The 16,889-nt window shown below is 35.8% G+C and overlaps 1 protein-coding gene across 5 annotated transcripts in view; it reads right to left on the reverse strand.

Moving 5' to 3' along the window:
• Nucleotides 1-16,889, reverse strand: part of VPS13A (vacuolar protein sorting 13 homolog A) — a 244,393-nt gene that overhangs the window by 37,948 nt on the left and 189,556 nt on the right. For all 5 annotated transcript variants that reach the window (XR_006352770.1, XR_006352771.1, XM_043963495.1 and 2 more), the window contains exons 55-59: nucleotides 14,932-15,085; nucleotides 14,111-14,257; nucleotides 13,395-13,476; nucleotides 9,901-9,970; nucleotides 8,181-8,286 (exon numbers count right to left, since the gene is read on the reverse strand). Coding sequence is in view for 3 of the 5 variants with exons in the window: in XM_043963495.1 (XP_043819430.1) it covers nucleotides 8,181-8,286; nucleotides 9,901-9,970; nucleotides 13,395-13,476; nucleotides 14,111-14,257; nucleotides 14,932-15,085 (559 nt within the window). In the remaining 2 variants the exon portion in view is untranslated. The remainder of the gene's footprint in view (nucleotides 1-8,180; nucleotides 8,287-9,900; nucleotides 9,971-13,394; nucleotides 13,477-14,110; nucleotides 14,258-14,931; nucleotides 15,086-16,889) is intronic.

Raw genomic sequence — 16,889 nt, forward strand, 5'->3', positions numbered from 1 at the left:
TAATATCCATCATGAAGTCTTTTTCCTGTTTATCTTTTTATACTTCTCCAGGGTCTTGTATTTGAAAGTCAAATTTTCTATTCAGTTCAGGTCTTTTCATAACAAATGCCTGAAAGTCTTCTTTCTCCTTGAAGTTCCATGTTTGCCTCTGAAAGATGATGCTTAGTTTTGCTGGGTACGTGATTTTTGGCTGTAGTCCCAGTTCCTTTGCCCTCTGGAATATCATATACCATGCCCTCCGGTCCTTTAATGTAGAAGCTGCTAGATCTTGCTTTATCCTTATTGGAGCTCCACACTATTTAAATTCCTTTTTTCTAGCTACTTGCAATATTTTCTCCTTGACCTGGGAGTTCTGGAATTTGGCTATAATATTCCTGGAGGTTTTCCTTTTGGGATCTCTTTCAGGAGGTGATCGGTGGATTCTTTCAATTTCTATTTTAGTTTCTGTTTCTAGAATATCAGGGCAATTTTCCCATATAATCTCTTGGAGGATGGTGTCTAAGCTCTTGTTTTGGTCATGGTTTTCAGGTAGTCCAATGATTTTCAAATTATCTCTCCTAGATTTATTTTCTAGGTCAGCTGTTTTTCCAAGGAGATATTTCACATTGCCCTCTATTTTTTCATTCAATTGGATTTGCTTTACTGTATCTTGGTTTCTCATAAGGTCACTAGCTTCCATTTGTTCATTCCTAATTCTTAGGCAATTATTTTCAGCAGACAGTTTTTTAATCTCCTTTTCCATTTGGCTTTTCCAACTGTTGACTTTTTTCTCATGGCTCTCATTTCTCTTTCCATTCCTTCCTCTCTTTCTCTACATCTTCGTTCTATCTCTCCTACTTTCTCTTCAGAGTCCCTTTTGAGAGCTTCCATGGCCTGAGACCAGTTCATATTTTTCTTGGAAGCTTTGGATGTTGGAGCTTTGACCCTATTATTATTATCTTCTTCTTCTGAGGATGTATTGTGGTCTACCTTTCCCCCAAAGAAGTTTTCGATGGTCTTCTGCTTTCTCTGCCTACTCAGCCTGGCTTACTGTTTCTTGGCTTTTTACTCCTTAAAGTGTAGCGCTGCTTCCAGGACACACTGTTCGTGCCACAGCGAGGCCCAGGGGGTGATTGGGCTTCTTCTCAGCCTGCCTGGCTTGTGAGTAATCACAGCCACTTTCTCTTTGACCCGGAAACAGAAGTCTGATTGAACTCTGATTCTCTATGGTCGAAAGCTTGGCGTGTTTTTACCCCCCACACTAGGCCACCACCACTCGATTCAGCCCACTGGTTCAGACCCAGGGCGCTTTTCCCCAACTCCAGTAGATACTGCCTCCACTTCACCCCGGCCTACCGCCGAACCCCCTCACCAGTCCGTGATCGGAGCCTGAGAAGCTGCTGGTGCTGAAGACTCTGACATGTGCTGGAAGCACTGTGCCTGGCTGGGTCCAGACCACGTGCTAAGCTGTTCAGCCTGATCAGTAGGTGATCAGAATTGCCCTCTTTTGCGGAGAAACAGTCTCACTCTGTTCTTATGTGCATTAGGCTGTTCTGGGTTTTGATTTTTAACGCATTATTTGGGCATGAAAGCCTCCAGCTTTTAATTTTAAAAGATACTTTTATGTTGAATAGTCTCATTTTTCTTTCTAAAATAACTCCATGAATCAGGCATAAAGGGTATGATTCCTATTTTACGGACAAGTATATCATACCACAAAGGGACCATTTAAGAATGGTTTTCCTGGGCAGCTAGGTGGCGCAGTGGATAAAGCACCAGCCCTGGATTCAGGAGTACCTGAGTTCAAATCTGGCCTCAGACACTTAACACTTAGTAGCTGTGTGACCCTGGGCAAGTCACTTAACCCCAATTTCCCTGCAAAAAGCCAAAAACAAAAACAAAAAAACAAAAAAAACCTGAGGCCTTGCAACAAGAGCTCCCATCCTCTATGCCCTTCATCACCTCTCATGCTTATTTTAGGTGTACTTATTTGTTGTCTTTTAATTTTTTAAATGAATATTCAGCTTATTAATCCTCTTTTCCTGGGCATATGATTTTTCCTCTGAGAATTGCTTTATCTGAATTGCAAAAATTCTGGTAAGGCATTTCATCAATGTAATTTTTTTTACATAATTATTGTCTTACAATTATAACAATTTTTTTTATGATTTGTTCTTTGGCAACTCATTATTGAGGTTTCACTGTTAAATCTTCATTTAGGTCTATGTCTTTTGTTTGTAGTTCCTGAACCAATGATTTTTTTTTTTTTGCATTGTGGTCTGTAAAGATGTTATTTACTATTTCTGTTTTTTTGTTTTTTACTTTTATTTGCAATATCTCTGTGCCCTTATACATGGTCAATTTTTTTTTTAAGTTCCATACGGTAGGGGGCAGCTAGATGGCACAGTGGATAAAGCACTAGCCCTGGATTCAGGAGGACCCGAGTTCAAATCCTACTTCTGACACTTGACACTTACTAGCTGTGTCACCCTGGGCAAGTCACTTAACCCTCATTGCCCTGCAAAAAAGAAAGGAAAAGAAAAGGAAAGAAGGAAAAAAAGTTCCATATGGTAGTGATATATTCCAATTCCCACAGGTGACAGAGAGGACACTGCCCCATTCTGTAGTCCCACTTAGAAAACATTCTAAGTCTTTAAATTCTAGTTTCCTTCTGTAATTTGTTCGGTTCCATATTTTTCCTTTTAGATTTATTCAAAACTGAGAGAGGGGCAGAGAAGTCTCCTGTCACTATCGTTACTATGTTTTTATGGTCAGTTAATATTTCCTTTATGAATTTGAATGTTGAGGCATTTGGAGAGTATAGGGTTATTACTGTTATTGCTTTGTCTAAGGTTCCTTTTAGCATAATGTAGTTTCCTTGTTTCTTTCTTACTTTTGAACGCTTATTTTTTTTTTTGTCAGAAAGCATGGTTGCAATTCCTGATTTTATGGATTCACTTGATGCATAGTAAATGTTTTCCAACCTCTCAGTTTTATTTTGTGTGTGCCTTTGTTTTTAAATATGTTTGTTATAAGAAACAGATTATAGGGTTTTGATTTCTTATTCAATTTGTCAACTCATTTTCATTTTATTGATTTGTTTAATTTATTCACTTTTAAAGTTATGAGAGCTAGGGTTTAAATTTTTCTCAGCTTGTCACTGGGTTTTTTCCAAGTTGTGATTTTTTTTTATCCCTCTTCCACTATAAACACAGAACTGTCTCGTCAGTTACTTTAGCTTAATCTTTTTTAAAGAAGGCTCTATTCCCATTCACTCTCTTCTCCTCACTCTATCCCACTCCCTGTTCCCCCACTCTCCCTTGTCACTCCTTTCCCTTTGGAGTTTTGCTTATTGGTATTTTCTCTCTTGCTTTTATCTGATGATTTCATTCTTCCTCTCTTCATTCCTCTGTCAAGTAGATTCTACCTTCCTCTCTTCCCCTTCAACTAATCTTAATTATTAGCTTTTTAGAATTTCATTTTCATTTTTTCATACTCTTTTCAAGAGAGGATTTTTCTCACTCACACTCTTCCTTTCTCCTCTGGACACTCCTTCATGCCCCTATACTTACCTCTCTATTATCTGCATTTCTCCTGAAGTCAAAACTTCTGAATTATCCACTCTTCTTTCTAACTAGTTTCAACTACTGCACTGTAGAACTTGCCTCACATATTTCCTTTTTCAATTATAAGTCACTCCCAGAAAAAAGCAATTTCTGCAGGTGACAGAGAGGACACTTCCCCATAGCAATGACATTTCCTCTCATGTCCCTGATTATACTCTTCACCACTGACTTATACTCTCCTTCTGGTTATCTTTCTGCCCCGTATGCCTCAGAAGGTACTCATGTGTCCTAGTGCTCCCACTCCCACAGAAGCCAGCTGCCCCGAAGAGTTCCAAATCCCTCCTTCCCTCCTAAGCCAGAGCAAATAATCTTCACAAGTACCAAATCCCCTAAGACCAAAGCAAGGCCTCTCTTCTTCTCTTTCCCTTTTCAAACCTTACCCTCTTCTCTTTACCCACTCCCCTGCAAGTTCTTCTCTTCTTGAGAGATCACAGGGATCTTCACCTCACTCAGCTTTCAACTCACTTTTGGGCACCATCACATATTGCCCTCTATCGTCCCCTCCTCTCTTCCAGGCACCATCCCATTTTGTAATGGAGTACCCCCAAAATATGATTCATCTGAAGGCGTGGTGCCTTGAGGGTCTGTCTATAATGTCCCACGCCCACCTCTCCACCATTACCTCCACTTGACATCTACATTCACTTCTGTCTCCTTGTGTGTATTTAGAAAGAAGTGACTTATTGCTATTCTGTCTTTGGTATTTGTTCATTCCTCCTGCATTTCTGTTTTCTGGTATATGTAGAAATATTTTATTAACTAGGCCTAATTTGGGGGAACTAATCTGTAGATGACTCATCTGGGGACTTTTGACTATTTGGCTATCTGACTGCTATTAATTTAATGTGGGCCATTTATAAAGTTCCACCACACTGCTTCACTCCCAAAATTGATAAGCAAAAGATTAAGAAGCCTCTTAACTAAATAATCAAAGCAGAGTTTATTTATAAGATACTATTTAAAATTAAGAATACAGGGAAATAAAATGTACAACCTGACTGCATTGCGGTGCATCTCTTTCCACCGTGTCTCTTTCCCACCTGCTGAGCCTGGAACTTCTAATCTTGTCCTTCCCCCCTCTGAGTCTTGTCCGCCAGCCTCCTCCTCTCCTAATCTTGTCAGTCTCTCCCAAACTCTGTCAGTCCAGCCTCCCCGTTCTTCTTGTCAGATCCTCTGAGTCTAGCCCCCAGGTCTATATATATCTTTCTTTTCTCCACTGAAATCTCGGGGGTTTCTGCACCCACACACCAAGCTAATCCACCAGTCAGGGCTGCGGCTGGGGCTGGGGGAATGCTTGAGCAACCCATGCCTCAGCATGGGCTACACCAGAGCCCTGGCCTGGATGAGCCCAGGATCTCCTAGATAGCTCCGCTCAGGGGGGAGGGAGCGCCAGCTGTCTGACCTGGCATCTTATACATCCCACAGGGCTTTTTGGCTCAGCTGAAGCAGAGGGGGAGGGGCACCACCACCTCGCACACAGAAGAGACCCTAAGGGCCTAAGGCTTTTTAATCTCAGCCCAAAGGTAGGGTCCCCAAATCAAAATAAATTTCCACATATATTAAAGAAGTAAATAATCTCTTCAGGTCTGGTTTTCTTTCAAAGTATTTCAAACTCCCTTTTATGGTTTAATATTAATCTTTTTTATTTTTAAATTTAAATTTAGAATTAAAGTCAGATTTGCATGTTAGGTCACCCTGACCTATTTGCTGTGTTCCATTGCTCTTTGGAACATATTATTCCATCACCTCCTATAATTTCTGGTGGGTACAGAATAGTCTTGTATTATTTGAATTTCCTTTCCCTTGTACTTAAAGGCCTTTTTCCTGGTAGGTTATAGAATTTGTTGTTTCTGAATTGAATTATTCAATTTAACCACTATGTTTGCAACCTTGGAATCTTTTCCCAGGTGATCTTTGCTTTCTTTCAATTGATTTCATTTTCTATGTTCATAAGTTCTGAGCAGTTTTCTTAGATTATTTATTACATTATGATGTTCAGGTTTTTTTGATTTGTGTTCTTCTGTGAGACCTTTAATCCTTAGGTTATCTCCATGCATCCTGTCTTCGAGATCACTATCATTTACATTAGAGAGAACATGTTTTTTTTTAATTTTATTGTTTTTTTGCCTGAGTACCCGTGGGATCTCACAGAAATGGACTCTATGAAAGATTTATCTCACACAGATTTACTTCACTACTTACTACTTGTTGTTGTGGGGGAAGTATGAAAACAGAACTACACTACTCTTTCTAGTCTGTCTATATTTGACTCTTCATATATTCTAAATCTAGCTATCCTGGACTTCTTGTTGTTCCTTATACATAACACTCCCTCTCCAATATCTGCAACTTCTCCCTGGTTGCTCCCATGCCTGGATGCTCCCTCTCCTTACCTCACATCCTTTCATTTACCCTGCCTCCTGTAAGAAATAGTTCAAGTCCCACCTTCTTCATAGAGGGCTTTTCTGGTCCCCCTCTCCCAACTGCTACTGCCTTCCCCCTTCACAGATTACCTTCAATCTACTCTGTATATGTGTATGTACATAATTATTTACATGCTTCCATGAGAGCTCCCATTCTAATAAGGGATCCCTGTAGGAGGATCATTTTTCCCTTTCTTTGAATCTCTAGGCCTCAGTATAGTGCCTGTCACACAGTAAGCACTTAATAAATACTTATTGACTGTTTGACTAATAGACAGTACCAGTAAGGATGTAGCTCATTTTCTCTAACAGCCTGTCATATTAATTAATTAATGAGTTAGTTAGTTAATTAATTAATTAATTAGAGAGGCAACTAGGTGGCCTAGTGGATAGAGTGCCAAGTCTGGAGTCAAGAAACCCAGAGTTCAAAACCAGCTTCATACACTTACTAGTTGTATGACTCTGGGCAAGTCATTCAACCCAATTTGCCTCCTTTTTCTCATCTGTAAAATGAGCTAGAAAAGGAAATGGCAAACTACCCCAGTATCTTTGCCAAGAACACTCCAAATGGGGTCACAAGGAGTAAGACATGACTGAAACAACTGAACAAGAACAAACACTCTGTCATCTCAGTGGGAGTTGGATGATACCAACAACTGTAATTTATAAATACTTTAAGGTTTGCATTGAACATAACATAAAGTACCTCCCATGAACTTCACAACAATCCAGATGGGCTGGTGCTACACAAATTATTTTCATTTTATGTATAAGGAAACTGAGGCTTAGAATGGCTAAATGACTTGACAATGGTAATGTAATTAGCTAGAACAGAGACAGTATAGTACAGTGGAAAGAATACTTAACTTGGAATCATAAGCTCTATGTGACCTTGGCCACAACCTCTCTGAGCTCACATTTCTTATTTCATTATTTGAGCTGGGGGGAAGGGTGTTGACTGACCTCCAAGATGTCTTCATACTCTAAACCTATGATCTTATGAACCTAGATGCTATATCTGAATTTATTTCTTCCTGATTCTAATACCAGCATTCTATCCAGTTCAGATAAAAAACACACAAATCAAAAGGAATTGTAGTAGTGTAAAAAGTATTGTAAATGGTGTAAATTTTCTTTCATACCAATTCACCACAATCAGCATAAAGGCAGAAGGGAGCAAAACTGAATGAAGTCCTATTTTGTATTATTGTCTGTTTCAGTTACTGAGGCCAAAAAAATTACCTTGCGGCCAACTTTCTATACTGATCATGGCTGGGCTTCAGAAAGCAAAATTAGTTTCATGAAGCCCATACTTGAAGCCCTTCCATCTTGGTATAGACTATTATGCCTGTGTTTCACTGACAAAACATGTCAGGAATCCAAGATCAAACCCATGCCATGATGAAGCATAAAGTAGGATTTTTGCACAGCTAATTAAATCCTCCCTACTCCCACACACACACAAAAAATCTACAGTACTAAGTTTTTTTTTTAAATCCCTCTAATCATGATTAGAGTGTTCTGTTGATATGAGTACAAAAATTTCCCTACTATAATACTCTGTAATAAAATGTTTTCTATGGACCCTGTGCAGGTAATCATTCTTCAAAATAAAAGTGTATGTAGCCTGGAATATATAGTAGGAAGAAACAGTCACAGATTACCCAAAATTAAGGTGTTTTTGTAAGATAATATATGAAAATTGTTTTGCAAATATTAAAGCACTAGATAAATATCAGCTACTATTATCTACAACAAACAGCTATAACTTTTCATCTCTTTTTAATTTTTTCCACCTGAAATATCCCAGAAACTATTCTAGAAAAATTTTCCCAAACTTCCAAAGTCTTCAATAAACAACAAAAACCATAAAAATATCCAAAAGGATTAAAAGGGAAATAAGCATAGTACCCTTATAATACCACCCTCTATTCTCCTTTCTGGGTTTGGAACATTTCCTTTTATTTGCTAATTAACTAAAATGATACTGATGTGATTTCTGTCATGTCATTAGCTACTATATAACAAAAAAAATGTGACTCCTACCTATACATTATTGTGACTATAACACATAACTGGTTTTTTAAAAGATTCAACCTGAATGAAACATAGAATTGCTTTTCCTTCTAATTTTAATAACAATTTTTCATACCTCAAGTTTTTCGGTCACCTCAGCTTCTGCCATGAGTTCTGCCAGGGCATAAAGAAATCCAAGATCTAACCTCAGGTCCATTTCTTGTATCAACACTTTAAAATACCTATATGAGAAAGCAGAAAGTTTTTAGTGGATATCACTTTGGTGGATCAAGAACAGCACTTTGGGTTTGGTTTTTTTGGTTTGGTTTGGTGTTTTGCAAGGCAATGAGGGTTAAGTGACTTGCCCAATGTCACAAAGCTAGTAAGTGTCAAGTGTCTGAGGTCAGATTTGAACTCAGGTCCTCCTGAATCCAGGGCCAGTGCTTTATCCACTACACCACCTACCTTCCCTCTCAAGAACAGCACTTTTAAACCAAAGGAGCATTCACCAAATTAATCACAAATTTGATAAACAAAAATTGAGTTTTATAACTGAAACTATATTAAGTCATTTTAAGTATGGTAAGCAAAGAGATAACAATAAAAATAATTAAAAGTGTGATGATAATGATTGTAATTAGCATCTAAAATTTTTTCAAAGTGCTTTCCTCACATCAACACTATTAGTTAAAAAGCACAACTATTGTTATAGTTATTTTACAGATGGGGAAACTGAAGCTCAGATGGACTGAAGAGAAGACTACTGCAATTATCCAGGAGAAAGGAGATGAAGGCATGAATTAGGGTATTATCCATTTGAATAAAGAGAAGGGAAAGAATTTGAGAGATTCTGTGGAGGTAGAAACAAGAAGATCTGACAACTGACTGGGTATGTGGAAGGGAGGAGAATAAGAAGTCGAGAACAATGGTAAAGTTCTGAATTGAGGTGATTCGAAAGGACAGCAGTGCTTTTGATAAAAACAGGGAAACTCAGGAAGAGGAACAGAAGTTAATTTGGAAGGATAGATGATGAGCTCAGTTTTGGACATTAGGAAGTCAGCTGAATATCAAAAGAAGCTTTTCTTTTGGTCTTAGGACTTATGGCAAGAGTAAATTACACCAAGTGTCTTTTGGTGGATCATATCCCTGGAATTCTCTCCTACCATGCAAATTCTAAAACAGTAAGAAAGTGATAGAGGTAGTCACATTTGGAGGAACATAAAGTCAATGCTAAAAAAAAGTTGCAGGAGGGGCAGCTAGGTGGCACAGTGGATAGAACACCAGCCCTGGAGTCAGGAGCACCTGAGTTCAAATCCAGCCTCAGACACTTAACACTTACTAGCTGTGTGACCCTGGGCAAATCACTTAACCCCAATTGCCTCATTAAAAAAAAAAAGTTGCAGGAAAAAGGTGTTTCACAAATATGGTGGGTTACACTGCTAGTGGAACTACAAATTCATATAACGATTTTGGAAATAGTGATCCCACTATCTGGCAAATACCCAATGAGGACAAATATTCAAAGTCCCATATATGCTAAAATATTCATATTGTTACCCTTTTTGTAGTGGCAAAAAAAAAAAAAGAAAAAAATTAGGTGGTGGTGATTTTGGTTTTATCAGATAACTATTTTTGTTATCATAAGAGAAATTATTGTATAGTATTGGCAAGTGAAGGCTACATAAATTATCCCCCAATGCATAAATAAATCATTTTTAGGAAATAAAAGCTCTTTTTTTTTTAAAGTTCCAGTTCCAACTATCCTCTGAAGGCAATCAGTAATGATTAATCTTTAAATCAACTAAAATTACAAATGACATCAAGCTACATAATTCTGTACTGTGTAAGATACTCACTTAATACGTGATATCTGTGAATGTCCTGCAGATCTCATCACAATACTTACATCTGTAAATGGTTTTGGTGCTACAAAGGTATTAAGAAATTAACATGATTAATTTTACAGTACTTTATAACAAAATGTTAGTACTATATAGAAGTACTTTGTGTTTACTATAATTATAGAAACAACTGTAATAATGGTATCACAGCAATTTTTAATCCAGAAGTTTGAATTTTAGAAACCAGGGAAGTTTTGCTCAAAGTTTTAAGAATGTTCATTAAGAACAAACCAAAATAAAATGTAAAGTGTTTTATTTTACTAAGTTATAAAACAAAATATCCAAACAATTTACTGCTAGGAGCTTGGATAAATCAAGAATTTATGGATTCAAAATCAGATTTTAATTTAATCTCTTATTCTTTGATATTCTTTCTTTTCATTCTTTTTTACTCTAATGGGAGTAAATAAAATGCTTGTTCCTTTTTTATTTTAAATGAGCAAGAAAAAGACATAGCCCACTTATAGCCTAGACCATCTTCCCCCAAATAAATTAATTGTAACTTTCTTTTCTTTACTATCTTGTTGCCTACTGTCTAAAGGAGGAACAAATATTCATGTTATAGATGGATACTGCTAAGCATAAGGAATAGTTTCAAAGTTTTTGTACTAATGACTTTATGCAGGTATAGTGAAACTCCCAAGGAACAATTACAAAGAAAATTAGAAAAGCATAACACTGATTTATCCAAATGGGAAAAAAAAAAGACTCATCATATTCAGTTAACAACACTAATGAAAAAGAAATAAACAGTAAAAATAAATATATATATTGATAAAGTATAATAATTATTAAGTAGAGAGCAGTAATTCTTACATATTACTAAGATAATCTACTATAGTGTCCTTAAAGTCCTATAAATAGCAGTACAGAAATTAATTTAGTCTATCAAGAAAGAACAACATCTCATGTATGAATTGTGTCTACGCACTTACAATCCAGATCATCACTTTGCATAACTCTACCCTGGCTGTTTTTTCCTCCATGAACTATGCCTAACAAAATTAAATATACTATATGTGCAATCTTTTATTTGTAAAACTGAAAAGAATTTAAAATATTTTTTACATCTTCAATATTCCATATCAAATTGTATTTTAGTATTCACATTTTGTAATCTATCAAAGTATTTTGTGAATTCCCCATATCATGCAATCAAGATCTATATTTAGTAGTTAGCATATGATAAAATATATTCAATGGGGGAATGGGAATATTGCTAGGACCAGTTTTGTGATTTCTTTAGTATATGTTGATCAGCAACTATTCTTCAACTTCATGTTGCAGAATTGCTTGGGGATCACGAGAGGTTAGCTGACATGTATAACTTGACTCAGCCCTTTGTGTCAGAGATAGCACTTACATCAAATCTTGATGATTCCAAGGCTAGCTCTTTTTCCCTGTGTCATGCAGAGTCTCATTATAATTATATTACTATTACAGTTTTTGCATTAAGATTTTTAAAGTAGGCCATGAAACCTAGTGTTCTAAATAGGTATTAAACTTTTGTATAGTAGCCAATAGACATTTAGGATACAAATAAAACGACTCAGAACAACTGATACAAGGCATGAAATAAATGAGTCCAAATCTAAGAGAAAAGAGTTTCAAGAAACAATCTAATTTTCAATTAAAATTCTAATACTACATCACTGGTATTGTATTTCTTTGGATTATCAATTCTTAGCATTAGGCCAGAAATCACCTCTTAAAAAAAAACAAAACAACTTTTTCAAGTACATGCTCAGGTCCTATGACAGTACACACAAGGCAAAACTTCAAAATAAGTACCACTACAGGCAGGACAAACTAAGAAACAGATTATAGGATCACAGATCTAGAGTCAGAAGGCATCTAGTTGAATACCCTTATTATGCAGTAGTCTAACACATTTTTTTTTTGGCAGGGGAAAGCAGACTGGATGGTAGATGTTGATCCTATCATGTCCCTCATTTTACAGATAAAGACACTGAAGTTCCCCAAGGTCAGATAGGTATATGCCTAGTTCTCTGACTTCAGAGTGTTCTTTCCCCTGGATCATACACTGTAAAAGTTGGTGTTTTTCCATTAAACACTATAAATAAGAATATAATTTTCAGGCCAGTATATTAAAACCTATTCAATAACATAACTACATTATGGTAAGGTGACAAGTTAGTCAGAGTAGAAGAGTGAGATCATAGAGCTCATGTGGGAAGACAAAGGAATGAGTTCAATTGAAAGATAGGCCACATTTCCAGTGCTTGAAGAGTGTGACTCCCTGAAAATTAGGGAGGCATATTCATACTTCCACATAACTGAGGATAAGGAGGCAGGGAGCACAAGAGGTAGGAGGCTCAAAGTGTTGAGAAGTTATATAGCCTATTAGAAAAGTGAGGGAATCAATATCCTAGAATGAATCACTGTCGCCTATACTGGTTCTCTCTATGGTGTCAGAGCTTCTCATTAAGAGCTGTGTTGTTGGACAGAGCTATTTTCTAAAAGAAGTGTTCAAAAGTATGCCTTACTGCTGTTAAAACAACATCGGATGAATGGACAAATGCATTCCAAAAATGAACCAAGATTGTCAAGAACACATTCCCTTGGGCAGTGGCAGAGGACTGAATGGCATTTAACTTTGTGTCCATCTGTCAAAATCCAACAATTAGGTTATGAGTTCCCTAAGGGCAGAGTCATCATAATGGAATATCAGAATTTTAGAATTGGAAGGTATCTTAAAGATTACCAGGTCCAACTCTCACATCTTAGAGATGTGGAAATTTATGCCTATTGAGGTGACAAAAATGGTCCAAGATAAACAAATTATTGTAGAGGTAGGACAGAAACTTAGGTCTCTTTACTCTCCAAGTCTAGTAATTTTACCATCATTCCACATAGCTTCCAAACTTATTTTGATCCTCCATAATACCTAATACTGTGGTATAATTGATGCTTGCTAAATATCTGTTGAATGAATTTATGTCCATATATATACAAAGACAGCTTCCCTGACTCCCAACCCTGGGGAAGAGGATGAAAGAAATACATCCTCAAGACCTCTTCCATTTCCTATTAACATGTACAGAGGGTTCCCAAGTCAAATTTATAAGTAAGGGGTAACTTATATTTTGAAATAAAGGAAAAAACTCTACCATCATATTTTAGGAACATTTCTAGTAATCGTTTTATATATGTATACATAAATAGATATACATGGACCCAATAAACAGATATTATATGGCTTGATGTTAGAAATGTATTTATAGCTTATTTTTCTTTTTTATTTTCATAATTCCATTACACTGAATATTACTTTTTAACACAATTTAATTTCCTCCTATAGAAATTCAATTTTTGAAAATAATTTTATTTCAGCATCAGTTTGTGACAAAACTTTTATTTTTAGCCCATCTCTTTATTGTAAAAGACAACATATTTTATTAAAAAGCTCTGAAGCAAAAGGAACAAACCTGAATCCATGGTGACTGACTTGGGAGGTTTAATGGGATAAAATACAAAGGGAAATATAGCTCCATGTATTTGATTTTGTATCTAATGAAAAAGAAAAGACAGGTTAACACTGTGCTATGTCAGCTATGCAAGTTACCTATAACTTTACTTTTATAGATGGAAAAGACTTGCAAAATTCTTTAGTGTAAGCTTTTTTTTTCACCTAAGAATGTGAAGCAAATAAAAGTTAAATAAATTATTTAACAAAAATCACACTAACTCAGACACAGAAATAAGATAAGTGAAATGACTTTGTCTTCTTACTCCAAAATTTCCTACAAAGGAATTCTCCCCCACCCCTTCTCTCCTCTCTCTTTTTAAAGAAAAATTAGTATCACTGAGGGACCTTCCTCTCCTTTTCCTTCTCAAGCCTCATCTTTTGGTCACCTGACTTGTATTGATAACTCTACCTAAGAGTAAGAAGAAACAGGTTAGTGTTTAAACAAACAAACAAATCAAACAATTAATTTGATTATATATCAGAAATCTTGGTAAAATGTGTTTATGGGATATTAAGGTGAATTATAAAAAGCTTGAAGATTATCCATCATATTCCCATTCACTAATATAAAGTAAAATTAATAATAGGCAATATTTTTCATTAGGCCTATTTCTTTGCACTTGATATTTGGCATTAGGGAAAGGGGAAAGGCTGGTGTTCTTCAGGAATATTTACCTGTATCCTATAAATTTGGACTCTGAAAGATGTCTGGTGTGCAGATGTATTATATTCTAATTTTACTGCTGGCAGGTAATTTCTTCGTACAGGTATTACATGTGGTTGTAGAATTTTCATGTTACTACCACTAGGTGTTAAACAAACCTGAAACACATAAAAGTCTTTTAAATTTTTTTACTCAACACTGTACCATAAAAGTAATATTTATACAAAACAAGAATAAAACATAAAATATCTAATACATAAACAACATAAAAATTTGAGTTGGGTTTGTATGTTACATTACATATATACATATAAAGTTTTAAACATAATGTAACTCTCCAACCTTTTTTGGGGGGGTGGGGGAGCAGGGCCATGAGGGTTAAGTGACTTGCCCAGGGTCACACAACTAGTAAGTGTCAAGTATCTGAGGCCAAATTTGAACTCAGGTCATCCTGAATCTCCAGGGCCAGTGCTTTATCCACTGCGCCACCTAGCTGCCTCTCCAAGCTATTTTTACTACTAACACAACAAAATTCATGCTGACATATCTGTCTTACAACTTCCATTCGTAATGGAAAAAAAACTTCCATTTATTTAATTTAAAAATTACTAAGCAGTTAACCAGGGAAGAAAAAAAAACATTAACTTAAAAATCAAAGGAAATATTTATTTCAGTATATGAACTGGATATTTTGATAACAATAAACCAAATTTAAAGGTATTTTACCTACATCATAGATTTAGATATCTCTCAGTCTATAAAAATGCTCTATTTCAACATATGATTAAGGCAGATAAAAAAAATAGTTTAATTCAATATTTTAAAATAGTACCGAAACATTAGGTTCCAACTCTATAATCTTATCTTCTGAAGGCGAAATCTCAATGTATTCTTTAAATTCTTTCTCTAATTTTTCAGTTTGCTTTACACTCAATGGCCTCCATCTTGCTTTCTTCTTTGGTTTTGTCTCCCAAACTACATCCGAGCTTGTAGATGAAGGTAAGACCACAGTAGTGATGACAAAATTAAAATCAACTTTCAGATACAGTGTATTACCATTCATAAAAAAGTACATAATTTTCAGTAAAATCACTTAATAATAAACCCCTATTACAAGCTGACACAACAAATAGTGGTCTCTTTTATTTTAGCCAAAAGACCTAAATACCTTAGCATAAATGATCATACCTTTATTCATTCTAAAATGATTCTTTCCCCTCTTCTTTCCTTTGGTTTTTCCCCCAACAAATTTTCATACTGTTTTTGGTTTGTTTGTTTGTTTGGTTTTTTTGTGGGCCAATGGGGGTTAAGTGACTTGCCCAGGGTCACACAGCTGGTAAGTGTCAAGTGTCTGAAGCCAGATTTGAACTCAGGAACTCCTGAATCCAGGGCCGGTGCTTTATCCACTGCGCCACCTAGCTGCCCCCTTTCCTACTGTATTAATGAGTATCAGTATGTGATGGAATCAGCATAAAATGAAGCATATTTTCTTTTTTTTTCCTCTTTCTCTCCTCCTGTATTATTCCCTCCCGGATTCCCTTCCTTCCTTCAGAAATAATGGGGGTATATATATTTTAACAAGTGTGTGTGTGTGTGTGTGTGTTTTCTCCAATGGCTGGGGGAGGGAGAAGGAAGAGACAATTCAAGACTGAAAATTAAATATAATTGAATTTTTAGAAATATTTTAAAAGTATAAACATAGCATCAAAGATTATGAAAGAACTTTCATTGGACATGAACTAGAATTTTATAAGAGTCTTACAATCTGCTAGATAGCTTTAAGTAAGGATAAATTTGCACACCAATTTTATGGTAGGGAAAAATAGAATTTCTGAAGAAAAGAAGACAAAAATATTCTGTCTGAATAAATACAGATTCCTATTACAGTTACACCAAGAGTATTTCTTAGGTCAAATATTATAATGAAAAGTTAACGCTGTTTTTGTTTTTTTTACTATGGTTAAAACGAACAGTCAACACAAATAATTTAATTCAATTAAATGAGTAAGTGAAAAAAAGCAATCTAGATTAACCACAAAACAAGGAGCACCTAACTTAAATCAGGCAGCATTACACACATATTCTATTGAAGCTTCCACTTTAAATTTTTGTTTGTTTGTTTTGGTGAGGCAATTGGGATTAAGTGACTTGCCCAGGGTCACACAACTAATAAGTGTCAAGGGTCTGAGGCCGGATTTGAACTCAGGTCCTCCTGAATCTAGGGCCAGTGCTCTATCCACTGTGCCACCTAGCTGCTCCCTCCACTTTAATGTTTAATGTAAATGGAGAAGGAAAAGTTGGTTATAGAAAGGAAAATTAGGGGACCTATGTAAATATAATTTATAAACTCAATCTTGGAAATGGGCAATTACTGATTACTAAATTGTTTACAGTACAAAGAATTAATTTACCATTAATTTCCAATTGTTATTTTAAACTAATTTATGTTATTAAATTATTTCTTTAATTTATTATATTACCATCATATTCATTTATATTTATATTATATTTATATTAGGTTATAGTTGTTATTGTTGTTCAGTTGTTTCAGTCATGTCCAACTCTGTGACATTTTGGCAAAGATACTGGAGTGGTTTACCATTTCATTCTCCAGCTTATTTTTTACAGATGAGGAAACTGAAGCAAATGGATGAAGTGACTTGCTCAGGGTCATACAGCTAGTGTCTGAGGTCAGATTTGAACTCAAGATGATAAGTCTTCCTGACTCCAGCCCTGGCACTCTATCCACTATGCTACCTAGCTGCCCTATATTAAGTAACAGATTTAAGA

Source organism: Dromiciops gliroides, chromosome 1 (genome assembly GCF_019393635.1).
Source record: "Dromiciops gliroides isolate mDroGli1 chromosome 1, mDroGli1.pri, whole genome shotgun sequence".
Classification (NCBI taxonomy): Eukaryota; Metazoa; Chordata; class Mammalia; order Microbiotheria; family Microbiotheriidae; genus Dromiciops; species Dromiciops gliroides.